This window comes from Eublepharis macularius, chromosome 4 (genome assembly GCF_028583425.1).
Source record: "Eublepharis macularius isolate TG4126 chromosome 4, MPM_Emac_v1.0, whole genome shotgun sequence".
NCBI lineage: Eukaryota > Metazoa > Chordata > Lepidosauria > Squamata > Eublepharidae > Eublepharis > Eublepharis macularius.
Window position 1 is genome coordinate 24,412,703 of NC_072793.1, and position 23,238 is coordinate 24,435,940.

Below are 23,238 nucleotides of genomic sequence, written 5' to 3' on the forward strand. Positions count from 1 at the left end.
CGCCAAGGCCCAAGACTGACAACAAGGCAGCTGTCCAGGCAGCTGACCTCAACAGAGCTGCCTTGGGAAGGTGGGGAGGGATGCTTGCAACCTATGCCAGGGCTGTGTGCAGACTCCCTCAGCTGCCCTCCCCCCTCCTCCGGGCAGAGCTCAGAGCACAGCCGTGGATCGTGGTGCCTGGCCACTGGCTCTCTGTACTCCCTTAGCCAAGCAACCCTCACACTTGTTTTTACACATGACCAGAGCTCCAAGCAACAGGAGCAAAGTAAGCTCATGCCACTGAAGAGTACTTTCTAGCTGGACGGGTAAGAGCCTTTGGATGCTCATTGTCTCTGCCTCAAAGATGTCTCCCCCTGCCTTGAGGCTGGGGACTATCCTGAGGTACAGCAGACCTGGCCTCACTAGTGCTACATGTATCTGTTTTTCCTCAGGCAGGCGGAAATCCAAACGGAAGACATGGGTGAGTGGCTGTCACAGTCCCTAGTATCTTCTAGTTTGCTTCCCTCATGCAAAAGTAGCATAAGGGCTGGTTCCTTCTTCATCCAAAAGGCTCCTAGGAGCAGCATGCACCTGTGCATTCGCCACCCCAGGTGACGAGAGTTGGAAACCCGTGCCCAGAAATCCTCTTCACATGTGGCAGTTCAATAAAGTCTGTGTTGTACAACAACACTCACCCTGTCTGTTTGCTTGTACCCAGTTTGGTGTAGAGGTTAAGAGCGTGGAACTCTAATCTGGAGAACTGGGTTTGATTCCTCACTCCTCCACTTGAAGACAGCTGGGTGACCTTGGGTCAGTCACAGCTTCTAGGAGCTCTCTCAGCCCCACCCACCTCACAGGATGTTTTGTTGTGGGGATAATAATGACATACTTTGTAAACCGCTCTGAGCGGGTGTTAAGTCATCCTGAAGGGCGGTATATAAATCGAATGTTGTTTTTGTTATTATTATTATTGCTTGCCTGTGGATGACAGTAGCTCCACTCTGCTCCCGGAGCCAAACCCCTCCTCCATCTTTCACTTTCCCATAGTCTCAGAGGATAGTCTCTGGCTCTGGGCTGGTAAAGATGGGGTGGCCTAGGAAGATGCTCCTGGTGCCTCTGGCCCTACATTTTGTTCTACGGCAAAACAGAGCAGAGGCTCCTTGGAGGCAGAGGCCACACTTCACTCCCCCCCCCACTTCTTCCCCCTCAGGCACACTACAGGAAGTGTTATCCATTTGTGTCTGCACTGGGGAGGGGGGCTCTAAGGAGGTCAACCACTCTCTCACAGCATTGCTGGCGTCTGATATACCAGGCTGATGAGTAGTGCATGGCGGGGGGCACAGTGGATGTGAGAATGTGGTGGGGGGAATTGTGGAGCAACATGCCAGCCAAACCGCTGGATCTCTGGGCCGCCTCATTGGCAAGGCCAGCTCACTCTCCTTTTTGTTGTTTGCAGACAGAGGAAGTCAGACCTAGGGCTTTAGCCTGCCTCTCCTCCTGCCTTGCTAGTATTTGCACCACGAGCACCAGGCTTGCTATCCCACGACCTTTCCATTGAGCCATGCTGATCAGTGTGATATTCTCTATCTGGCTGACTCTGCCATGGTGAGGATTTCACTGTAACCCTCTGAGTTTTACAGCAGAGGTAGTGATTTAGGATGGAAGTGTAAAGCAGAAGCGGACTACCAGCTAGAGGCCAGCAAAAGCAATGATTTCATGAAATGGAGGATTCTTTTCTTGACTGACATTGCAAAAAGACAAACAGAAAAGACAAAAGATAAAAATGAATTAAATACACAATTATATGTTGAGATTCTTTTTTTAAAAAAAATTGTTCACCAATCTCTCAAGGGAAGTAAAAGGAAAAAAGATGAGATCCTATACAAAACTACCTATGTCAAGTTTATAAACCAAACAATGCACAAACATAGGAGGAAAAACTCATTTCTTTATTGATATTGCTGAAATCTGGGTGTTTCTTTCTAAACAACATATTTTTGACATACACTTTGCAGGGGCTAATATGTTGGAAAGACAGCAATGTGAGAAATCCACAGTTGTTTTCAGAAGTGGTAAGGGAAAGACTTTGTTACATTTCTATCAATATGAATTTCTTAAAAGACTCCCCACCCCAATACAACTTAATACTTGCCTCATTTTATTCCTGCTATTTGTAGATTGCTGCTTATTTACAGCTACAAATAGCAGGAATAAAATGAGGCAAGTATTAAGTTGTATTGGGGTGGGGAGTCTTTTAAGAAATTCATATTGCACAAGCAATATGAATCAGAAGAATCAGTGGATAGTACTTATTACAGGTTAACTACCTTGGAATAATACTGTGATTTCATCAATAAATTTTTATAAATGGTAATCAGAGCAAAGCTGTTGCCTAAACCTGTGGAAGAAACAGACTAAGTACATTAATCAGAAAATGAACTTTTTATTATAAATCAATTTTGTGTTGCTTGAGTTTGAAGGTAAAAGATTCAGACATCCACAAATCAACTAAAGGTAAATACACTTACTCTTTAATGCCTAGCGATATTCTTTGTCGCACATTTAGGCGAGCCAAAGCTCACGTAAACTCTTGCTACTGACAAATCCCGAAACCAGCTTTTACAAATCAAAGTTAAATAAATACTGTTTGGCAAACATGTTCAAGCAAACAGACAAAGATCCACAGTTGATTTCAGAAGTGGTAAGGGAGAGACTTTGTTATATTGCTATCAGTAGATTGCTGCTTATTTACAGCCACAAATAGCAGGAATAAAATGAGGCAAGTATTAAGTTGTACTGGGGAGTCTTTTAAGAAAGTCAAAACACACAGCAGTAGATTACACATTTCTCTCCCCCACCCCTTTGGTCATTAGTGTCAAGATTTTAATCATTTGTACTGAATGTGCTCATCTTAAAGCCATAGACTGTTGCTGTCACGGCCAGCAGACTCAACTGCAGTTTTTTAAAAGACTAATAAATTTCAACTGGGCTCCCATCCAGTCAGTATTATATAGCTAGATGCACAGTGCTGCAACAGCCACCAAGAAGAGACTGACCTTACATATACTGCTACCTTTCCTGTGGATATAAGCTAAAGCTCTAGACACTGCAGTACAGACTATAAGACCATTTTAATCACTTCTGCATCAGAAAGGCCTTTCTTCTACAGTAATCTACTTCTGCCTGGCCTTCTTCACACCTACCTTTATTCCATCAGACAGGGTTCACAGCTCAGACTGTCTTCGTGGTGTATTTCTATGACTGAGTCACCTGCTTTCCAAATCTCTCTGAACAACTGCTTTATTGCGCGGGCTCGTATTTATGCTTCCTGACCCTATATAGTCAAAGGCCACATGTCTTACATATTCTCCTTGCTGAAGCATTCTGCAGACATTTACTGAAGTTTTTCTTTCAAGTACATTCTTTACCTGCTGTTCTTTGAAAAATGCTACTCTGTTCAGCTCTCCTTAAAGACTAGCTTCTATTGTTACTTTAAAATGATCTGGAAATAGCAAAATTTAATGATGTAATAAACAGCACACTCCTACCCGCTAAGGTGGCCAGAAACAAATGCAACACGCTGCCACCTTGACCTTCCTATCACATTTTCTGCAGAAGAGAAATCATAATTCTCACCATGCTTGCTAGTTGACAAATACATCAGCTCTTCCTTTGGATGGGAATGTGCCCACTGTAATACTGTCTGAAGTAGCCATTCCATTTAACGCAGAGAGGAGCTCTGTAAATTGATCAGGCCTTGACAAATGTGTAGATCAGGCCTTGACAAATTTTCTTTGAACCTAGGAGCCAGCCCCAAACTTAAGGAGCCCATTCACATCCCTACCAAATACATTTTCCCCTCTGTTATACTAAGCAAATTTAATGAGGCCTCCAAGTTATTAAAGAGGGTTACTAACTGGCTTGGAGAAAAATGTCCTCTCTCTTTAATAGAAGATTAATGGGACATTATTTGTCTGATGATATTATTAACCTCTATGCCACGTTAAGCCTCTGTTAAAAGGACATTTTTCTCCACTCCAGTTGGCGTCTTTAAATTCAGCAGTCTAAAAGGTAAGAACAGCAATTGTGAAGAGCAGGGCTTTCAATGCAGTTGGCCTCAGGCTCTGGAATGCTTTCCTGAATAAGGTTGCAGAGTTGCTAGGGTTGCCAGATGGGTTCACCAAAATACTGGATGCACATGATAAAATCTGTCAACCTTGCACGGATCACATGACTTGGCAAGCCAGCCCATGAAGTGCCACCCCTGCTGGCAGGCAGATTCCCCCACCAACAGGGGCGGTTTAGTCATTCTGGGGCCCTGGGGAAAAGCCAAAGATACCTCCCACACCTCCTTTACTTACTTATTTATTAAATCTTACTGACTTATTTTTACCCCAACTTTCCTCATGGTTCAAGACAGCTTACAATAATAGATGGAAAACATTTTCAGTCAAAATCCAAACAAACTAACACCCAACTCACTGATTTTAACCAACCTTACAGGGTTATTATGAGGATAAAACGAATTCGGAGAGAATATCGTAAGCCGCTTTGGGTTCCCACCGTGGAGAAAACTGAGGTATAAATGAAGTAAATAAATATTTATAGAATTGAGACTGCATCTGCCAAAGTGACCTCCACCTCCAACCCACACTTGTTGCTTGGATTGCTGAGGGAGGGAAGAAGGCAAAGGGAAAACAAGACCAGTTCTCCAGGGTGAAAAGGCCCTCTGAAGTGATTTTGCGAACTGCTGCCCTGATTTTGGAAAAGCGAAACCTCCTACTACCATCATGTGAGCAGCCAGGAATGTCACCATAGGGGAGCTGACAGTTATAGGCAGGGCTTTTTTTCTGGAAAAAGAGCTGGTGGAACTCAGTGGGTTGCCAGCACAGGGGGCAACTCCTGGCGGGAAGTGGTACCCCTGGTACCGCATGTGCAAAGTGCATGCACGCTCCCAGGACCGCACCAACGATGTCACTTTGGGTCAGCTGAAGGGGGGAGTTTTTTAAAGTTTATATCACCCTTGATGAAAATAGTCACATGGCTGGTGGCCTCGCCCCCTGATCTTCAGACAGAGGGGAGTTTAGATTGCCCTCCGCGGTGGCAATCTCTTAATTAGAAAATAGCTGGGATTTGTATGTTCATTTTTTTTCCTCAATTTTTTTTCTGGACGGCAAGCACAAATACCAGACTATCTAGATCAAAACTGGACATCTGGCAACCTAAGAGTTGCTTCTTCGTCATCTTTCAGATAGAGAACAAAATGTTTTGTGCATATGAAGGTAATTTCCTGAAGGGGCACCATCCAGGAAAAACCTGAAAACTTTCTCAGAGCTCATTAGTTCCCCTCCCCTACAGGAACTAAGCCAACGTACATATCAGAATATATATTATTTTCCCCCATTTGTTCCCTCCTCTCCATCTTCTCTGCCCTCTATTTGTCATCTTCCTTTTCTCCAATTTTAGATTGTAAGCTCCAGGGACTGTCTTTCTTGTAAAGCACCACGCACACTGACTGTTCGGCGTAACAAAACCCCCCACCATTTGATTCAGCTGAATGTAAACAAACGGGGCCTAAATTAACGGGTTCCAGTAGCATGGCCATGTTAAACGTGTGTCAATAAAACCAAGAATCCTACACCACCCAAAAGACATGCATTGCAGCATAAGTTTGTGCAGACTCAAACTTTTTTTATTTAAGCTAAACCACTACTGCTTAATTGCTATGGAACTAGAACCAAAATAAAGGAAGAAAATACCCAATAATTATTCTCTGTTCAATTCACACATAAAGTTCTATGGATGTGTGGGGGGAATTAGATTTCAAACAGGAGCCTCCAGTGATTTAGTAAATCTGGATCATAACCCTGAGTATATAATTAGTGCACTGAGCCTGAATAGAAAACTACTCACAATCTAATTTATTATTTGTGCTCTGATTGATTCCACTCCCACTGGAAGTTGGCTTCACGACTGACAGATTTGTTGCTTCCCCTCTGGGCCAGGTGTTTTTTTTAGCCCTCCTTACATTCTTGGGGGGAAAGTCTCTTACCTTTGCCCACCTCACAAAGCACAGCCTTCAGCTTTTCCCTGTCGCTGCAGGAGAAAACAGAAGCTTCGGACAAAGGCAAAGGGCAGCCAGCAGTGACTGAGATGTTTCCACCAGAGCTCATCTTAGCAACACATTATCTCTGTGCTAGAGATTTGGCAAGGCATTCCTCTTAAGGGCTGACTCCCCCTTTCCCCTCCTCCTCCTTTTAAACTCTATGGCAGAGTTTACAGGCTGAGAAGCGCTGGAGCTTTATGCACCGCTAGCAAACGTCAGGGTACAATTGCAACTTGATGCTCAGAATTGTCCAGGTCAGATGTAGATATTCATATAGTAGAGTCCTCACATGCAGTTGTAACACATTTGAACTGCCCACACAGAACTGTTTGTTTATATAATATTCATGCCAAAATCTTTCTCTGTGTGGACATGTATGTGTATCAGGTGAGAGTTTTTAACTGAGAGACACTTTGAAGGAAGTAGCTCTTTGAAGGAAGTAGCTCTTTACATGCATTCTGAAGAACTCGTGTCACGTGAGAAAAATATGCTAATTAAAATTATGTGAAATCAGGATTAATTAGGGTTATGATAATTGACTGGGTCCAACCCAACTTGGCTGGGGTATTACATCAATAGATGTTTAGTTCAAGGGTTATTTCGGCCTTGGAAACCTGACAATACCTAGGAGGGCTGTAACAGCCTAGGGCAGTGATGGCGAACCTTTTTGAGCCCGAGTGCCCAAACTGCAACACTAAACCAACTTGTTTCAAAGTGCCAGCACTGCAATTAAACCTGAATACTGAGGTTTTAGTTTAGAAACAACTCATACAGTTGTCCGAACTAATTAACATATTTTGTCTTAAAAGAGCTCCCCCTCCCTGTCACAAATGAAAGTAAAGGAGCAGAGCAGAATGAATGCAAGCAGCTTGCGTTCCTTTGGAGCTCAGCACCACTCGGCTTGCACTCATTCACTCATTTTCTCTCTCTCCCCCCCACCTCACAAATGAAAGTAAAGGAGCAGAGCAGAATGAATGCAAGCAGCTTGCGTTCCTTTGGAGCTCAGCACCACTCGGCTTGCACTCATTCACTCATCTTCTCTCTCCCCCACCTCACAAATGAAAGTAAAGGAGCAGAGCAGAATGAATGCAAGCAGCTTGCGTTCCTTTGGAGCTCAGCACCACTCGGCTTGCATTCATTCACTCATTTTCTCTCTCCCCCCGCCATCACAAATGAAAGTAAAGGAGCAGAGCAGAAGGAATCCAAGCAGCTTACTGTTCCTTTGAAGCCCAGCACCACTCGGCTTGCGCTCGGAGGAAAAGGAATCACGTGGGCAGGGCCAAAGCCCACGTGACCTCTCTTCAGCTCTACTGGAATGCTGTTCCTGTGCATTCTGGCTCCAAATGAGCCCTGGGAAAAGGAATCACATGGGCGGGGCCAAAACCCACACCTCCAAATGAGCCCCTGCTCGCATGCCCACAGAGAGGGCTCTGCATGCTGACTGTGGCACGTGTGCCATAGGTTCGCCATTGCTGGCCTAGGGTATCAAAGGGTACCTACGAGGAACATTCTATAATAACATAGTTATTGATCAAAGTAACCTTAATCTGCCTTTTCTGGTTTACAGTTCTCAACTCCAATAGGAGAAAGGTGGAATATAAATAAATAAATAAAACTATGTAAATGAAATTACCACAGAAATGTTACACATATTGAAAGCCTCTGGAAATCGCCGAGTAACAAAATAATCTAAGGAACATTCCTCTACAATTATAAATTAATACAAACAATGACTTACAAATCACTGAGAGGGTCAGATAAGTAATACTATGGCTAAGTATAAGAATTCTGTGCGCAAAAATCCAGGCCACAGTGTCACGCCATACATGGAAGTAGGGAAGCTTATCATAAAAAGTTTTGCATCTGCTGCCTTAAATGTGGATATGCATTTAGAGAAATGCAACTTATTTTGTTTCAGATATTTAAAATCCATTTAAACTCAATGGGGACCCAAAACAGTATAATTGCATTGTGTTTAATTGATTTTTTTATGGATAATTGTGTGTAATTATGTTTATTGTGTTTTGAATGATGTGATCCACCCTCGCCGGGAGGGCAGAATAGAAATCCAATAAAATAAAATAAAAAAATAATAAGTAACATTGGTTTCACCCTCTTTCATTATATTCTCACTGCAATAACCCAGTGAAGTAATTAGGCAGTGAGAGGGTGACTGGCCAGAGTGTCAGACCGGGCTCAGGGGGACCCGATTTTGAACCCCAATCTTCCATGGAAGTTTACTGGATGCCTTTGGGTCAGTCATACATTCTCAGACTACCCTACCTCTCAGGGTTGTTATGAAGATACAGCTGAGGAGAGAAGAATGATTTAAGGCACTTTGGGTTGTCATTGGCGAGAAGGGTGGGGTATATAGGGTATAAATGAAATAAATAATACTCTGCAAGTTTCCACAGCAGAGCTGGAATTCAGACCTGGGTCTCACCAGCTCCTACTCTGACACACTAAATACTGAGACATACTGGTTTACAAAATACATTTCTGGAAATGATTTGTATACTGTAATTTGTAAACTACAATATACAAATCATTCCCAGCACTGAAGCACGACACAGTCAAAATAAATGGCAGGAAGCCACAGCAAGAAAGGAGTATTCACGGCAAGACCTTGACATAGACTAATGTTTTGAATAAATGGGAAAGGATGGATGTAGTAGCAATTTGTCATTAGCCAAGAATCAAATTTATCAATTGGTAAATCAGCCACAAAATACATTGCGGTAAATTTATCAATTGTTAGGGATACCATTAAACAAAAATACTGGACCGAGAGCCAAAGAAAACATGACTACAGCAGATTTGTGTCTTGAAACCAAAATGCGCCCAAACCATAAAGAAAGAGGGAAGCCGGGTTATCATGCATATGGCCAGTAATTTAGGGGCACAGTTGCTGGTCTTGACCGAAAAAATCACGGAGGATGTTACTGCACATCAGAAACAGAACTGGCATCACCTCTCATGCCAAAAAGGGAGTTTAGTGACCCAGAAAAGAATAGCCTTGGAGAGGGGCAGGAAACAAAGGAGTAACACAACAACACGGTCTTTTTTAAGAGTAGAAACAGTCGAACCCAGATCAAGGAATAATATATGTTGAAGCCCAAGTGCAAGAAGCATCTGAGAATGGCGAATGCCCGTCTTTACAGAGGTGAAGACAGAGTTCAAAGATGGCGTGTATTGGTTGAGAGCTGGCAGACATACATGTTTGAGAAACTTGTAATCAGTATTTTAAAATACACTTGGTTAAAATAAAAAGTAGCAAGAATGAACTAACAGTTTTTATATATTTTAAGAAGATGCTTAAGTACAGATATCTTTGTATGGTGCTACATAATTAGTTAGCCAGAACATGTATACTTATCAAGTCAGACAGCTAACTATTGTTTGGGGGTGATTTTAAAAATCTATAAATATGGAAAGCAGAACTGATTGAGAGCTTCTGTTTAGAACTGGCTCCTTTCTTGTGACCTGCTTATCTTTGGGGAGGATATTCTTATGGACTTGTGTAATTGCTCTCCTTTAATTATATACGTTGCAATAACGGATGGCATTATTTTCTTTAGAGTTAGTCACCATTAACAATACAAATAGCTATCTAATAAAATGATAAAACGGAAGCAAAGATTCTCTAATAGTACTGCTTGTGTACTATACCCATAATAAACCAAAAACACTGAGGTGTAACTTTTGCCAGGGATTAAATGACCTGATATAGGAAAGCTAACTAGACACTTAGGGCTTCTTAAGTGCACGCCTACATCTGAATCAGAAATACAAAGAGGGCTCCTCCAGTAATGACAGACAAGAACAACTAGAAGCTACCCGGAGTAACCAGTAATGGAAATAACCAACGGAAATAACTTTATAAAGTGCAACTAGTGCAAAAAGTGCTCAAATCCATAACAAGGAATACACAGTAATCAATCTTACAAAGTCAATGTTTGAAAACCATTCGATATAATACAATTCTGTCCAGAACGGTGGAAATAACATCCAAAGATATATAAATACAATTCATTCTAATAGGTGCACGCAGGCACTCAAGGGAAAGTTCAATATGAAGATAAGAGGCTAATCAATATTTGGAAGCCATACAACATATTTCTGTCCAAAACGGTAGAAACAACGTCCAAGAATATATAACTACAATTCATTCAAATAGGTGCACGCAGGCACTCCAAAGAAATTTCAGGATGAAGATACGAAGCTGTAAAGTTGCTTGCAAGACGAAAGAAATGCAAAGAGCCCCGCCCACGGGGTTTGCCAGCATATATTATCCCATTCATTGGTTATTTCCATTACGGGTTGCTCCAGGTAGCTTCTAGTTGTTCTACGTCTGAATCAGGCCTGATCAGAGTCATCCAGAAAATATCTTCCTGCTGCCCATAGCCAGTATCTCCACAATCTGCCTCTCTCCTTGTTCTCTGCTCAACCAACCAGCTACACTGGAATCAAGCTCAGCAAGGAGAAAAGTGTGTGGGGAGAGGGGCTACTGAGAAGGAAGCAGTGGCCAGAGAAAAGGTTTTGAACACCTCACCCACCTTCCTCTTTTGCAATTAAAATTGGCTTCCCTTCTTGTTTTTTTGTGACAGGGGAAGGTCCAGTTTTAAACATACCAATCGGACACCATCATGTCTAAGTCTAACCTTAAGACAGCAAACTATGTATTTTAAAAAACACCAATGGCCACTAAAAGTGCTTTTGGAGTGACAGTTTAGACTCAAGAAACGATGGAGTATGTGTAATCCTTTCCCTCTTTCTTCACAGATTAGAAAACAACTGGTTATGCAGTCAAAAACAGCTTTAGATAGAAACCCTGTGTTTTATTTTCTCAAACTTCTATTACGGAGTTCAGGCCAGAATCTATTGGAGCATCTTCACCAAGTAGGCTAATGAGCCTATAAAAGAGCCGTAAGTTAAATGGTTCTGTCCATAAAATGGAAAAGAAATAGCCTATGAAGTGAATTCAGCCTGAATTAATAACACATTTTTCTTTCATTTTTAAAAGTAGTATGAATTAAATAAAACATTTCACATTTGATTCTTGGCAATACGAACATGCCATGGCTATATGGGTTTGTATGCATACTTAGCACTTTGTGTGTGTAAAGTGCTGTAAAGTCACAGCTGACTTATAGTGACCCCTGCTGGGATTTTCAAGGCAAGTGGCCAACAGAGATAGTTTGCCATCTCTTTGTGCCCAAATTGCTTAGTCTGCCCCCCCCCACACCAATTGTATTGGTTGTTTTCTGTTGGTGGAAGCTAAGTATGCTTATTAGGTCTCAGCAACAAAATGTGACTTCAAAATGATGACAGGTCAAATTGCAGGATTTTTCCACTGTGGGCAAATAATACTTGATATCAGTAATTTCTTCAATCTACTCTAAATTTCAGTTTGAATCAACGACACCCAGAGGAAGTTCATACACTACTTAGCCATGCAAGTACTGAGGGGTCAGAATAAGAGCACTAACTGTGTGTGTGTGTGTGGGGGGGGGCTGTTATGATCTCTTACAATGAAAGCCAAATTGGACAGTGTTACCAACTACTACTGGAACAGCAATCAACAGTAAACTGTGCAATTTAATGTGCGATAGTTTTCTCATTCTTAAGATTCAAAACAGGAGAAGGTGTAAATCAGAACCACCTCTATACTACTCAAAAGCTATGCAGCAAATTAGACACCAAAACAGAAGGAGAGGCACTGGGAAGCACAGGCTGCAAAGACACTAGGCCCATGCCCTGAGGGCAAGCCCAAACCCTACAGTCAAGAGCCCCTTGAACCAGAGCCCCATGAGCCTTGAAATCCCCTGGTTCCACTCACTGAGGCAACACACACACAAAACTGACAGAAAGACAACTGGAGCACTAGGCCTACCCCTTTAAGAGCCAAGCTACAAGTGACAAATGACACTTGCCAGGCAAGTGAACAGACTCAACGTGTGTTCCTCCCTGTTCACTAGTCATTCACTTGCTCTCCACTTGATCAAGTGGAGAGCAAGTGAATGGCAAGTGAACAGGGAGGAATACATGTGAGTCTGTTCACTTGCCAGGCAAGTGTCATTTGTCACTTGTAGCTTAGCTCTAAGACTCCTATTGGGGAAAGGGACAGAGGCTAGAAAAAGCAGCCACGTTATGAGAGAGTATATGGACTCACTGTGATCTGTCCAAAGTGCTGAAGTATCTATCTACGTACTCATGTTTTTCTCCAATGTGCGACTAGTCCTTGGTTCTTGACCAAGAAGGCAGGATGCAGCACCCACCTATCTGCACACTTCGTAGTGATTCACATGTTATGACATCTTTGTATGTATCCATTAGTACATGTACGTTTGCCCAGTAGAGCAAACAGCAGCTCTCCCAGGCCATTTCATGTTGTTACATTATATAGGAAGGAGGAAGGCTTAAGAGACCATGTCACAAAGCACAGCAGTCCCAGTCCAAATCAGGCTTGTGCATGCCTGGGAATGGAGGTCTGAACTCCAGTGCTCATCTGATTGAAAGTCCACATGGTGGACAAAAGGACTTTGTAACATAACCGGCCTTACATAAGAACTGCCTTCAGCAACCTAGCTCTCTTGCTGGGACTATTCCACTCAAATGTGGCCTTTAGAAGAAACAGACAGTTAGTCGCTTACATGAACAAGAACTATGTGTGTTTGTTGGGTTACATCTTCTGGTTCAAAAAGACAAAAATGAATATGAAAATGAAGTCTGTAGAAATCTGGAATGCGAGCTGGTCCCTATAGATTGGTCTCTATACGTTTCAAGCAACACCCCCCCCCACACACACAAGTAACTTACCCGAAAAGCAGTTCCTTCCTCTATAATGGTGGGCAATTGAGACAGACAGATATCCACAGCAAGGTCCCAAGCTTGCCTGGGGAAAGAGGCAAAATGTGAACATGACAAGTTTAATACAACAAGTTGTGCGAAAATGTATCCAAGTCACTGTGGTATGAGAATAGCTTACTTTAACTGCTGTAGCTCATTGCTTTATGCAAATCATATAGGAGGCCAGCAAGAAATTTTACTTTAGCATGGCAGTACTGTTTGCACCACAGCATTCCCAGCAATACCATTAGAACAAACGTTATATATCCAGCACATGCAAAAATCCTGTATGCTTTATCAGGAGCATCTTTTACTTGAGGTAAACCCGAAGAGGGAAACGTGAATCTTTTTGGGATGCATGCCCCTACTTTTCAGTGTGCTGATGGAGAGGGGGAGCACCTGTCCCTCAATTCTCTCACTGTTGCTGCCAGAGATGAAAAGAGGATGAGAAAAGACAGATTTCGAAAAGCTTGCAGTGGGGCAGGAGGGAGGGCTGTAGGACTGTACTGGTCACCATTCAATGAACATCAGTTACAGAAAAGTGCGATTATATTTTTTAACTTCTTGATCACAGTGCAGTTCCACATGGGTGACTAGTGTACAGACTGGGACCAGCGTATCTACGGGACCGTCTCTCCCTATATATTCCCCCGAGGACACTCTGATCAGGGGACAAACAGCTGTTGGTGGTCCCTGGCCCCATGGAGGCCCGCCGAGCCTCGACTGGAGCCAGGGCCTTTTTGGTCCTGGCTCCCACCTGGTGGAATGCTCTTTCTGCTGAAATCAGGGCCCAGCAGGATTTACTATCCTTCTGCTGGGCCTGCAAGACAGACTTGTTCTGCCAGGCATATAAAAAAGGGGTGTATAAAATCTTAACCCTCCCTGTGAAGGCTGTCCACCATCCTGTTTTAAATGTGTATGGATTTTATTATATTTTAATATGTTGTTTTTATTGTATTTTATATTTTAATATGTTGTTATCCACCCTGAGCCCGCTCACAGGGAGGGCGTAATAGAAAATTGAAATAAAATAAATAAATAAATAAATAAATTGCCCACAGCAGGATGGTGGGTGTGATGCTCTCAATAGTGTAAGGAGAAAGCAGACTGTAATACTGCTTTCTCCATAGCTGCCTCCTTTGTAGCATCGGCATCTATGGCATAGAGCATGATGAAAGTCAAAGGTGACATCATGTAGCGGCTCTGCAGATGGTGTTGATGGAGAAACCAGCTTGGAATGCTGCAGAGGAAGCCTGCAGCCTAGTTGACTGTGTCTGGGCACTAAGGGGGCACTCCTTTTTAGTTAACTGATAACATAATCATATGGCTGAAACCTCCGAGCATGACAGCAACTGAGAAGAGACTCAGAGCCTCTTTTTGATATTGAAATGATTAATAAACAAGTTGACATCTTTTTTTAAAGGATTGTGGTCTGTTCATATAAACCAACAAGGCCCTTCTAACATTTGGAGTGCTCTTTTCTTATCGTGCTTAGGGAAAAGCAACTGGAAATGTGATGTTCTGGGCCAAATGAAACTTAGAAACTACCTTGGGCAGAAAGGATAAGCAACGGTGGAGGACCACCTTTGAGTCATATATTTTTAAATGAGGTGAATCACATTTAAGTGCCCCCAATTTTGGAAACCGTTCTTGCTGAGACCATTTGTGAGGTAGCAAATGAGTGCAACTGCGTGAATATGCAATGCAGTTTCGTTTCTCTGGAATGTGAATGGCCCTCATAGACACCTTGTGATGTATGCCCCAGTCCCACTGCATCACAGCTTCTCTGCACAGGGCTAGAGACCCTGTGCCCCTCTTTGCTTAAATAAAACATTGCTTTGGTATTGTCCATTTCTATTCGTACTGACTTCCCTTAGACTGTAGTCTGAAAGGATTGGTACACTGAATGGGTGGTTCTGAGTTCTAAAAGGTTGAGGGTGGAGTCTTGCTTCTGTTGGGGATTACTTGCCACTTGCCCTTAGATGACATAGGCAATTGGCCCTGTATGTGATATACTCATGATGCCCATGACAGGGTCTTCTGACTTAGGTGGTAACATGGAGATTTCAATTTCCAAAGATCTGTATAAGTGATGATCCTTACTTGGGAATTATTCAACTGGATCATCAAAAGAGTCACTGGGTGATGGTTCCAATGCGAGGTCCACTTCTAATTCAGAACCAGAGTGGATTTGTGGTTCCAAATGCTGTGCTTTCCATCAGAACTGAAGTATCAGGAGCTAGCTCTGATGGTTCCCTGGCTGGAGATGCATGGTTCCACTTGTCCAGAACTGAGTGTCACCTGTTGCCTATGTCTACGTCACATCAGAATGAAAGTCCCTATAGGTTAGGTAAGGGAATGGATATGGAACACCTGTCCGTTGAATATAAGGTGGACAGGGCCATTGGTGGCTGGAAAAGAGAGAACCATAATAAGATCCAGAAATATGGCCCCTGGTTCTGATACATTCAGGTGATCAGCTCGGATGAGATGACACCCTGATAGTGTGCCTAGAACTCAAGTCTTCGCTCTTGAGGTTAGGTGGAATTATACTCTTGTCCCTCGGTTCCATGATCTCTCCCTCTGACGGTGACATCAGAGAATTTGTCTGAGACTGTGAGCTGTGATGAGGTAAGGGGCTTCTCAGAACTGATGTGGCTTTGCTGACTGACCTGCCAGAATATTTTGATGTAAAACATCTACGTTTTTCAAGTGTTCCTGACTTGCCTGGTTCCAAATAGTTGGTATTCTTTTTTACCTTCTCGGCTGGCAGTTCCAACACATTGTGGTGCACTGAAGGAGTAGATGGTGCCAGCTGTGTCAGTTCTGATTCCAGTCTTAGAACTGATGGCTGATTTCTTGGAACTGAGGTCTCCTGCAACCAAGGCTCCAAAGAGGCCGGTTGCATGGTAGAAGAGGCTGCCTTATCAGTGTGTGCTGCCAATGCCTTCTTCCACAGAGTCACCTTAAGACCTGCAGGTGCTGTCATGCCTGGCCTTCGGAGTGAATTGGCAGCAGATTTTACATTTGGTTACATTGTGCTCTTCCCCAAGAGAGAAAAGACAGAGTTCATAATCACTTGTCTGGGACATTTTGGCCCTGCAGCTGGAGCACTTTTTAAACAGGGCCTTTTAAGACATCTCTAGGCCAACTCCATAGTACTCCATGAGGGAATAAGAAATGTGCCTCAAAAAACTTGATTTTTTCCTCTCTTTTTAAAATATATTTTGCCAAAGAACATGATGATTGCTTAATGTGGAACAAAGAAACACATTTTTCTAATAAAAATCTCTTAAGTACAACCACAAACAACTGTGCTATGAGTCACCAAGAAGGAGCTACTGTAGAAGTGCCATTCATGGTGGTAGAGAGAGAACTAAGGGACAAGCCCTCCCCCTCCCCCTCCGAATGCTGAAAATGGCAGGAAGAAATGGTGCACATGTGAGCCTGAGAACACTTATATGTTTTATGGAGCTCTAGAAGATTCTTCTGTGGCAGGCCTGCACACATGCGCAGTACCCACATGGGAATGCACTATGACCATGGAGATGAACTAGATGCACTCAAACCCACAGAAAACCAAAGGCTTAAGGTCTCCTAACATTATTGTGGTGCATTATTGTGGCCAACATGTACAAATTTCACCCTGTAAGATAACCAGTTTCTAGGCAAAGAACAAAGGTAATAATCACCCTGTAAGATAACCAGTTACAGGGCACTGTTACCAATTACAATTACCTTACAGGGTGAACAAATATCACTCTGTAAGGTAACCAATTTCTAGGCAAAGAATAAAGGTAATCGTAAAACAGAGCAGTCCTCAAGAATGGACAGCAGCTGATTCTTTGTATTTTAAACTGCCTAAGTGATGATCAGCCTTTGTTAAATTTAGTCAACACAAAACCTTCGTGAAAAATGTACTTATCTGCTTGTGCTAGGAGACAATTTTATTTATTTACTTTATTTCTTGTGCTCGCTCTAGCTTTAAATTTAATGGCCACTTTTGAAGTTAACCTTGCTGTTCCCATTAAATTCTCACTGCTGTCTTAATATCCACCACGGAGACTGCACTCCAACTCTTACATTATCCATAATTCTAATGCATATACTGAAAGGTGATAAACTCATCCTGGAGACAGCTGGTTTTCATTCTACTAGCGATGGAAGAATCTCCTAATCAAGATTCCGATCAGTGAATACAACCTCCTGAAAGTGCTGCTCATAGATGCAGGGTGTTACCCTGAGAGCATCCTATATTCCTAGAACCAATGCAGCCAAAGATGCAAGTAGACTACCTCTTGGATCAAAACAGAGAATCGCTGTAGGAATTAAGTGTAATAAAATGCCATATCATGATGAGATTGCCAGGTCGCTGTAAGAAATTGTCACTCCATTCATTAAGGACCTGTCTTGTATCTCCATGGGATCTCCCCCATTCAGACCAAAATGAAGGACCAGTGCTTGTGGGACAATAACATGATATTCCGTTCCCTCAAAGAGCACCGTGCCTGGTAAACGAATTACATTCTAAATCCGCCAGAATAATCTCCAGCCTAATTAGCATTCCCCTGGAATTACGGCAGTCAGTGTAGTTTGGTGGCTAGAGTGTTGGACTAGGATCTGAAAGACCCAGGTTCAAATCCCCATTTTGCTACGGAAGCTTGCTCGGGCCAGTTACACACACTCAAACTTAACCTACGTCACAGTGTTGTCGTGAAAATAAAAAGGAGAGGAAAATGATGTAAGCCGCTTTGGGTCCCCTTTGGGAAGAAAGGCAGGTTACAAACCAAGTGATGGGATTACTCAAATAATGAGAAGATCTTGTTTCCACCAGCGGCAGAAAACGGTTCAGGTTTTAAGGATAAAAGGACATCTAGCTGAACATGTGTGTGGTGCCCTCAAGTTATAGCAGAGTTATGGCAACCCCTGGTGGGGTTTTCATGGCAAGAGACTAACAGAGGTGGTTTGCCATTGCCTGCCTCTGCAGCCCAGGTCTTTGATGGAGGTCTCCCACGCAATTACTAACCAAGACCAACCCTGCTTAGCTTCTGAGATCTGATGAGATCAGGCTCACCTGGGCTATCCAGGTCAGGGCACTGTACTCAGTACAAATTGCTTTAGTTCAATTAAATCTCTCTCTTTCTCATACTCCCTTAAATATCATCCCTGAAGTACACATACGAATAGACACGAACTTCGGGCCCAATGCCAGAGCTGGGAGGCACAGGTGTACAGCCAATGCATGTGTACTCCCTGGGTAACAGGAAGCCCTTCAATATGCTTAAAGCACCCTCTTAGAAGCCCCACAACTCAAATATAACTCTTAATGCAGTGAATCTCAAACAGACAAGCTCCTCCTGGTGGTTCACAAGATCATTTTGAAGGTAAGAGGAAAATATTTAAGAATTAAAAAAAAATTAAAATGTGTTCTTTCTGCAGTCTGATGTAATTGTCGTGAAGGCAGAGGATGAAGCACATGTTATTGGAGATACTCTGGTCAGTAGGGCAAACCTAGCAATGTGTGCCCGCTATGAAACACTGCCATCACCTCTCTCTCCAATCCAGGTGCATCTGCATGCAGGAGAAGCTGAGTTTCAATCCAGATGTAAGCAGTCAGCCCTGCCTTTGCCACTTGTACAGCAGTTTTCATATAGTTGCGTGTAATATTAAAAGGGTACAAGCCTCTGGAGTTTAAAATGGCTACCGTATAGCCACCAGAGAGCCTCTGCCGTTGCTATATCCCGCCCGGGAGGACCAGGCATGCAAGGAATGCTGCCCTGGAATGCGGAGTGATTGCGGCTTGATTGGATTTACTGTCTCTCTGGCCTCGCCGGTGCCCAGTGCAACAAAGGTCTCGCAGAGTCATCCCCACTTAGCACATTCCTTTCCCTCCTTCCGTGATGAGATCTCTTGTCCATGAATGAGGAGCTAATCAAATGACATTCATAAGTATAGACACTCGTCCCTGGAACAATGCGTTCCCTCCCTAAAAGTACTTAACCTAGCTCCAGTGGACTTCATCAGAAAACTGTCCTTTTTGTGCAGCAATAGAACTAGTTTTGCATCTGCATTCACACACCCCAGCAGTTATCCATCAAGGCAATCAAGCCTTTTGTCTAACCCAGGAACTGACCATTGGAGTCTTTGTCCTATCTGCTAAGAGGAGTCTCCTCCACCTTGGGGCACATTTTACCTATAAAAGGAGAGCCTTAGCCCCATTCAAATTTCCAGATCCACAAGTGGTGTTCCCTTGAGGTTTGCTCTAAGCCTCTTGCTCTCTTGGCCGAGGACGCTGGACATTTGAAGCTCTTCTCTCTCTCTCCTCACCGCGGACTGGACTACTCTCTAGGATAGGTAGATATACTTACTCCCTCTCTCTCTATTCCCAATCTCTGGCTACATTTCCTAGGAGTCTCTCTCTCTCTGTGTAATTATTTTCCCCAGTAATTTGTGCATGAAGTTCTTGTGTTCAATAAAAGTTATTGTTTGATATTAAGCACCAGACTCGCTGTTCTAATTTTGGAAGGGACCTGGTATACACAGGTGATAGATATCAGTTGCCGCCTCTCGTATAGCTGTCTTCCTTGCTTGCTAATTCCCCCATAAATCATATTTATTGCAAGGAGACCACTTCCGGTAACAGAGAAGCCTCTTATAGTATCCTTTAATGTGTTAGCTCTAACACATTAAGAGCCTACCAAGATGACCCACTTACACAACCATTTAATTTTTATAAAATTTACCTTGTTCTAACTATTTTTAAATTTATGTTATGACGATAGAGCATCCCAAGGAGATATAAGGAAAAGCAACCTCAATAAATTATAAATAGTATTAGTAAGCCCTACTTTCTAAACCTTGTCCATCTAAAAATACCTTGTCATCCACACCCAACTGTGCAATGTCCCGGAAAAATAAGCTGAACTTTTGTTTGTCTGATAATCCACATTCTTTGGAAGCCTTCTACACAACCTCCAGGAAGGTTAAGTAAAATTGCTCAGCACTACTGATCTAAGAAAACAAATCTCAACATAATTGGAAAGATGCTTTTATTCCAAAACTAGACATTCGGACACGTTTCAGCCAGTGTTTTTCCATTTAAATTAAAACCAATTAAAGCTGCAATGAAAAATGATTGAGAATATTGAGACTATTTCTTTCAGGTTCTTAAGGAGACATCACAGATTACAGTTCAAAGGCATGATTCGTAGATGTTCCCTGCCACACTAGCAGAACTCTGAGCTCGGGAAACCTCCAGCTAACCTGGAGTCAGAAGACGACACGGCTCCAGTTTCAGCACAATAATAGCAGCACTTATTGCAACTAATCAGAACATCGGCACAGTTTCCCATCAAGGAACAAGGGGACACAAGGCTGCCGTGCCTTAGGAGAGAGGTTAAAGAGCAGTTTGTATTTTTATGGGTGCATTTTCTTAGAAGGAAACTCTTAGAAATATTTGAATACACACATGGATTGGAAACGTATGCCCTTTTGGATCTTTGCCACAATGAATTAAACGACTAACACACCGTAACGTATACCATTTGAACAGAAAGCAAAACTTCCTGTTTGGTGGAGGTTCGAATTTCAAGCATTTAGCGTGAGGTTTTCAGCACAGATTACAAATTCTGTTACTGTATCACTCATCACTGTGTCTCTAGTGGAGGTAGCCTCATACATAGTAATAAGGAATTCAATACTCCACACTCAGGGCTTTTTTTCAGCTGGAACGCAGTGGAACGGAGTTCCGGAACCTCTTGAAAATGGTCACATGGCTGGTGGCCCCACCCCCCTGATCTCCAGACAGAGGGGAGTTTAGATTGCCCTCCGCACTGCTGCAGGGCAATCTAAGCTCCCCTCTGTCTGGAGATCAGGGGGCGGGGCCACCAGCCATGTGACCATTTTCTCTGAGGGCAACCCACCGAGTTCCACCACCTCTTTTCCCAGAAAAAAAAGCCCTGTCCACACTGATGACTCCTTGTTAGGGGCAGCTCAAGGCTTCATGGGCTTCATGACAAACAAAGGGCCATCTCAAATCACGTGTCAGATCCTGCTTAAGTTTTTGTACACAAAACTGGGGCCTGTGTCTGTATGTGGGGGATTTTCAACATCTCCTCTGCTAGGGACTGACCATTTCCTACAGAGGTTTAGTGTTCCTGCCCTTCAAGGTAAGGAAACAACTTGGGGCAACCCCAGAAAAATAATAATCAGGATGGCTTTCTTAGGATGCTCAGGGAGTTTCCTGTTGAAACTCTGGTCAAAACCATGATTTATTTGTGGAATACTGAAACAATCCAGGCTGTGGAGATGATGACCCCTGAATCCCTTCTCCAAACAAACAGCTGATGGACATGCTATGGAGTTTGGGTCAATTAAGCAGCAGCAAGTATGGAATAGCGCAAATGGGAAAAAGACTGAACTGAGTCTAACTTGTGACTAGAATTCTGTGGCAATGATGATGGCAAAGAAAAATTACTTTCCCACTAATATTACATCATATATTACCACCCAGAGTAGCTTTTCCAACTGATACAGTCTGTTATAGGTATAAGTGAGTTCTCAAGGTGAACATCAGCATGAAAGCCTGGTAGACAACTGTGATTTATTTGCTAAGGACTTTGCTGATGATATCGTTTACGTCTGTTTTGGTCTCTGGGCTAGATGGACTTCAGATTCAGTATGGGTACAGGCAAGAGCATCTAGAGATTTTGAGCAAAACAGTATTGGTATAAAGATGACACCCAGCTTTCCTTTTCAATGGATTCTCCGATTAAACAGATCTTTGAAATTGATAACGGGTTGGATCGAGCTAAGACACTGAAGCTCAATCCAGACTAGACAAAAGTACAGTTGACAGGTCATCCAGCTGATCTAGGAGATGGTGTTCAGCATGTTTTAGAGAGGGTTATATTAACCCTTAAATAATCGGTTTGCAGCTGCTAAATCCAGGATTTACACTGGATGCCCTCACTGATATTCATGGCATAAATTCATTCATCTGCTTTGGTTGGTGCACCAATTGTAGCTCCTTCTGAATTAAATATAGTCCTGACATAATCATTCATTGCTTGATAACACCACAGAAAGATTACTTTAAAGTAATCTAAGAGACACCAACATTCAGAACACAGAGGCAAAGTTACACAACAAAAGGATAACTATATCTATATCTATATCCAGGTTTTTTTCTGGGAAAAGAGGTGGTGGAACTCAAGACCGCACAATGACATCACTTTGGGTCAGCTGGAACAAGGAGGGAGTTTTTAAAAGTTTAAATTGCTCTCGGTGAAAATGATCACATGGTTGGTGGTCCCGCCCCCTGATCTCCAGACAGAGGGGGAGTTTAGATTGCGAAGTGGTGCAGAGGGCAATCTAAACTCCCCTCTGTCTGGAGATCAGGGAGTGGGGCCACCGGCAATGTGACCATTTTAAAGAGGTGCCGGAACTCCATTCCACCGCATTCCCACTGAAAAAAAGCCCTGTCTATATCTATATCTATATCTATATCTATATCTATATCTATATCTATATCTATATCTATATCTATATCTATATCTAGATAGATAGATATCTTTTTCAATCTTTTTCAATCAATGTAAAATATTTTTTTCTTAAAATAATTAATAAAATACAATGTATTATAGTCAGTATTGAAACATTGTTAAGAAATATATCATTATAAGGCAGCAATAAGATAAGGGTAATAATGAGTTTTTTCTCCTAAGATGAGGAGTGGAAGTAGGTTTGAATTTTGTACATGTTGTTTATTTAAAAATATCTCTCTCAAATGTTATAAGATTTTTGTACTCTGATAGCCCTTGTAATATATAGTCCTGTATTTTTTTCTTTCTTTAAATTTTTGTCCCCTTTTAATTTTCTATTCTATGCCCCTTTTTCTATTTTAAAAATAAAAAAATAGATTAAAAAAAAAGAACACAGAGGCAAAATTACTAAGCTGATTTGATCGTATCTAACCAGTGTTAAAAGATCTTAATTGGCTTCCAAATTGTTTCAGGGCAAAGGGCTGTTTTTGACCCATAAGGCTCTAAATGGCTTGTGAGCACTGCTATCTCCCGTATGAAGCTACCTGTTCTTAAAGATCTACTTCTGAGGCCCTGCTCTGGATTTCCCTGACTTCAGAGATTAGGAGCTTGAAATTGTGAACAGGGCCTTTTCTGTGGTGGTAATGTCCCATTTATGGGATACACTACTATACTACCTTCTGGGGCAAGGTAGTCTGTATTATTTCCCAATGCTTTTAGCAGTTGATTCTTGCCGTGGCCCCCTTTTGCCCCATTTTTTTA

General features: G+C 42.5%; 1 protein-coding gene across 3 annotated transcripts in view; it reads right to left on the reverse strand.

Moving 5' to 3' along the window:
* Nucleotides 1-23,238, reverse strand: part of RPTOR (regulatory associated protein of MTOR complex 1) — a 525,720-nt gene that overhangs the window by 199,959 nt on the left and 302,523 nt on the right. For all 3 annotated transcript variants that reach the window (XM_054976818.1, XM_054976816.1, XM_054976815.1), the window contains exon 10: nucleotides 12,905-12,980. In XM_054976818.1, coding sequence (XP_054832793.1) covers nucleotides 12,905-12,980 — 76 coding nt within the window. The remainder of the gene's footprint in view (nucleotides 1-12,904; nucleotides 12,981-23,238) is intronic.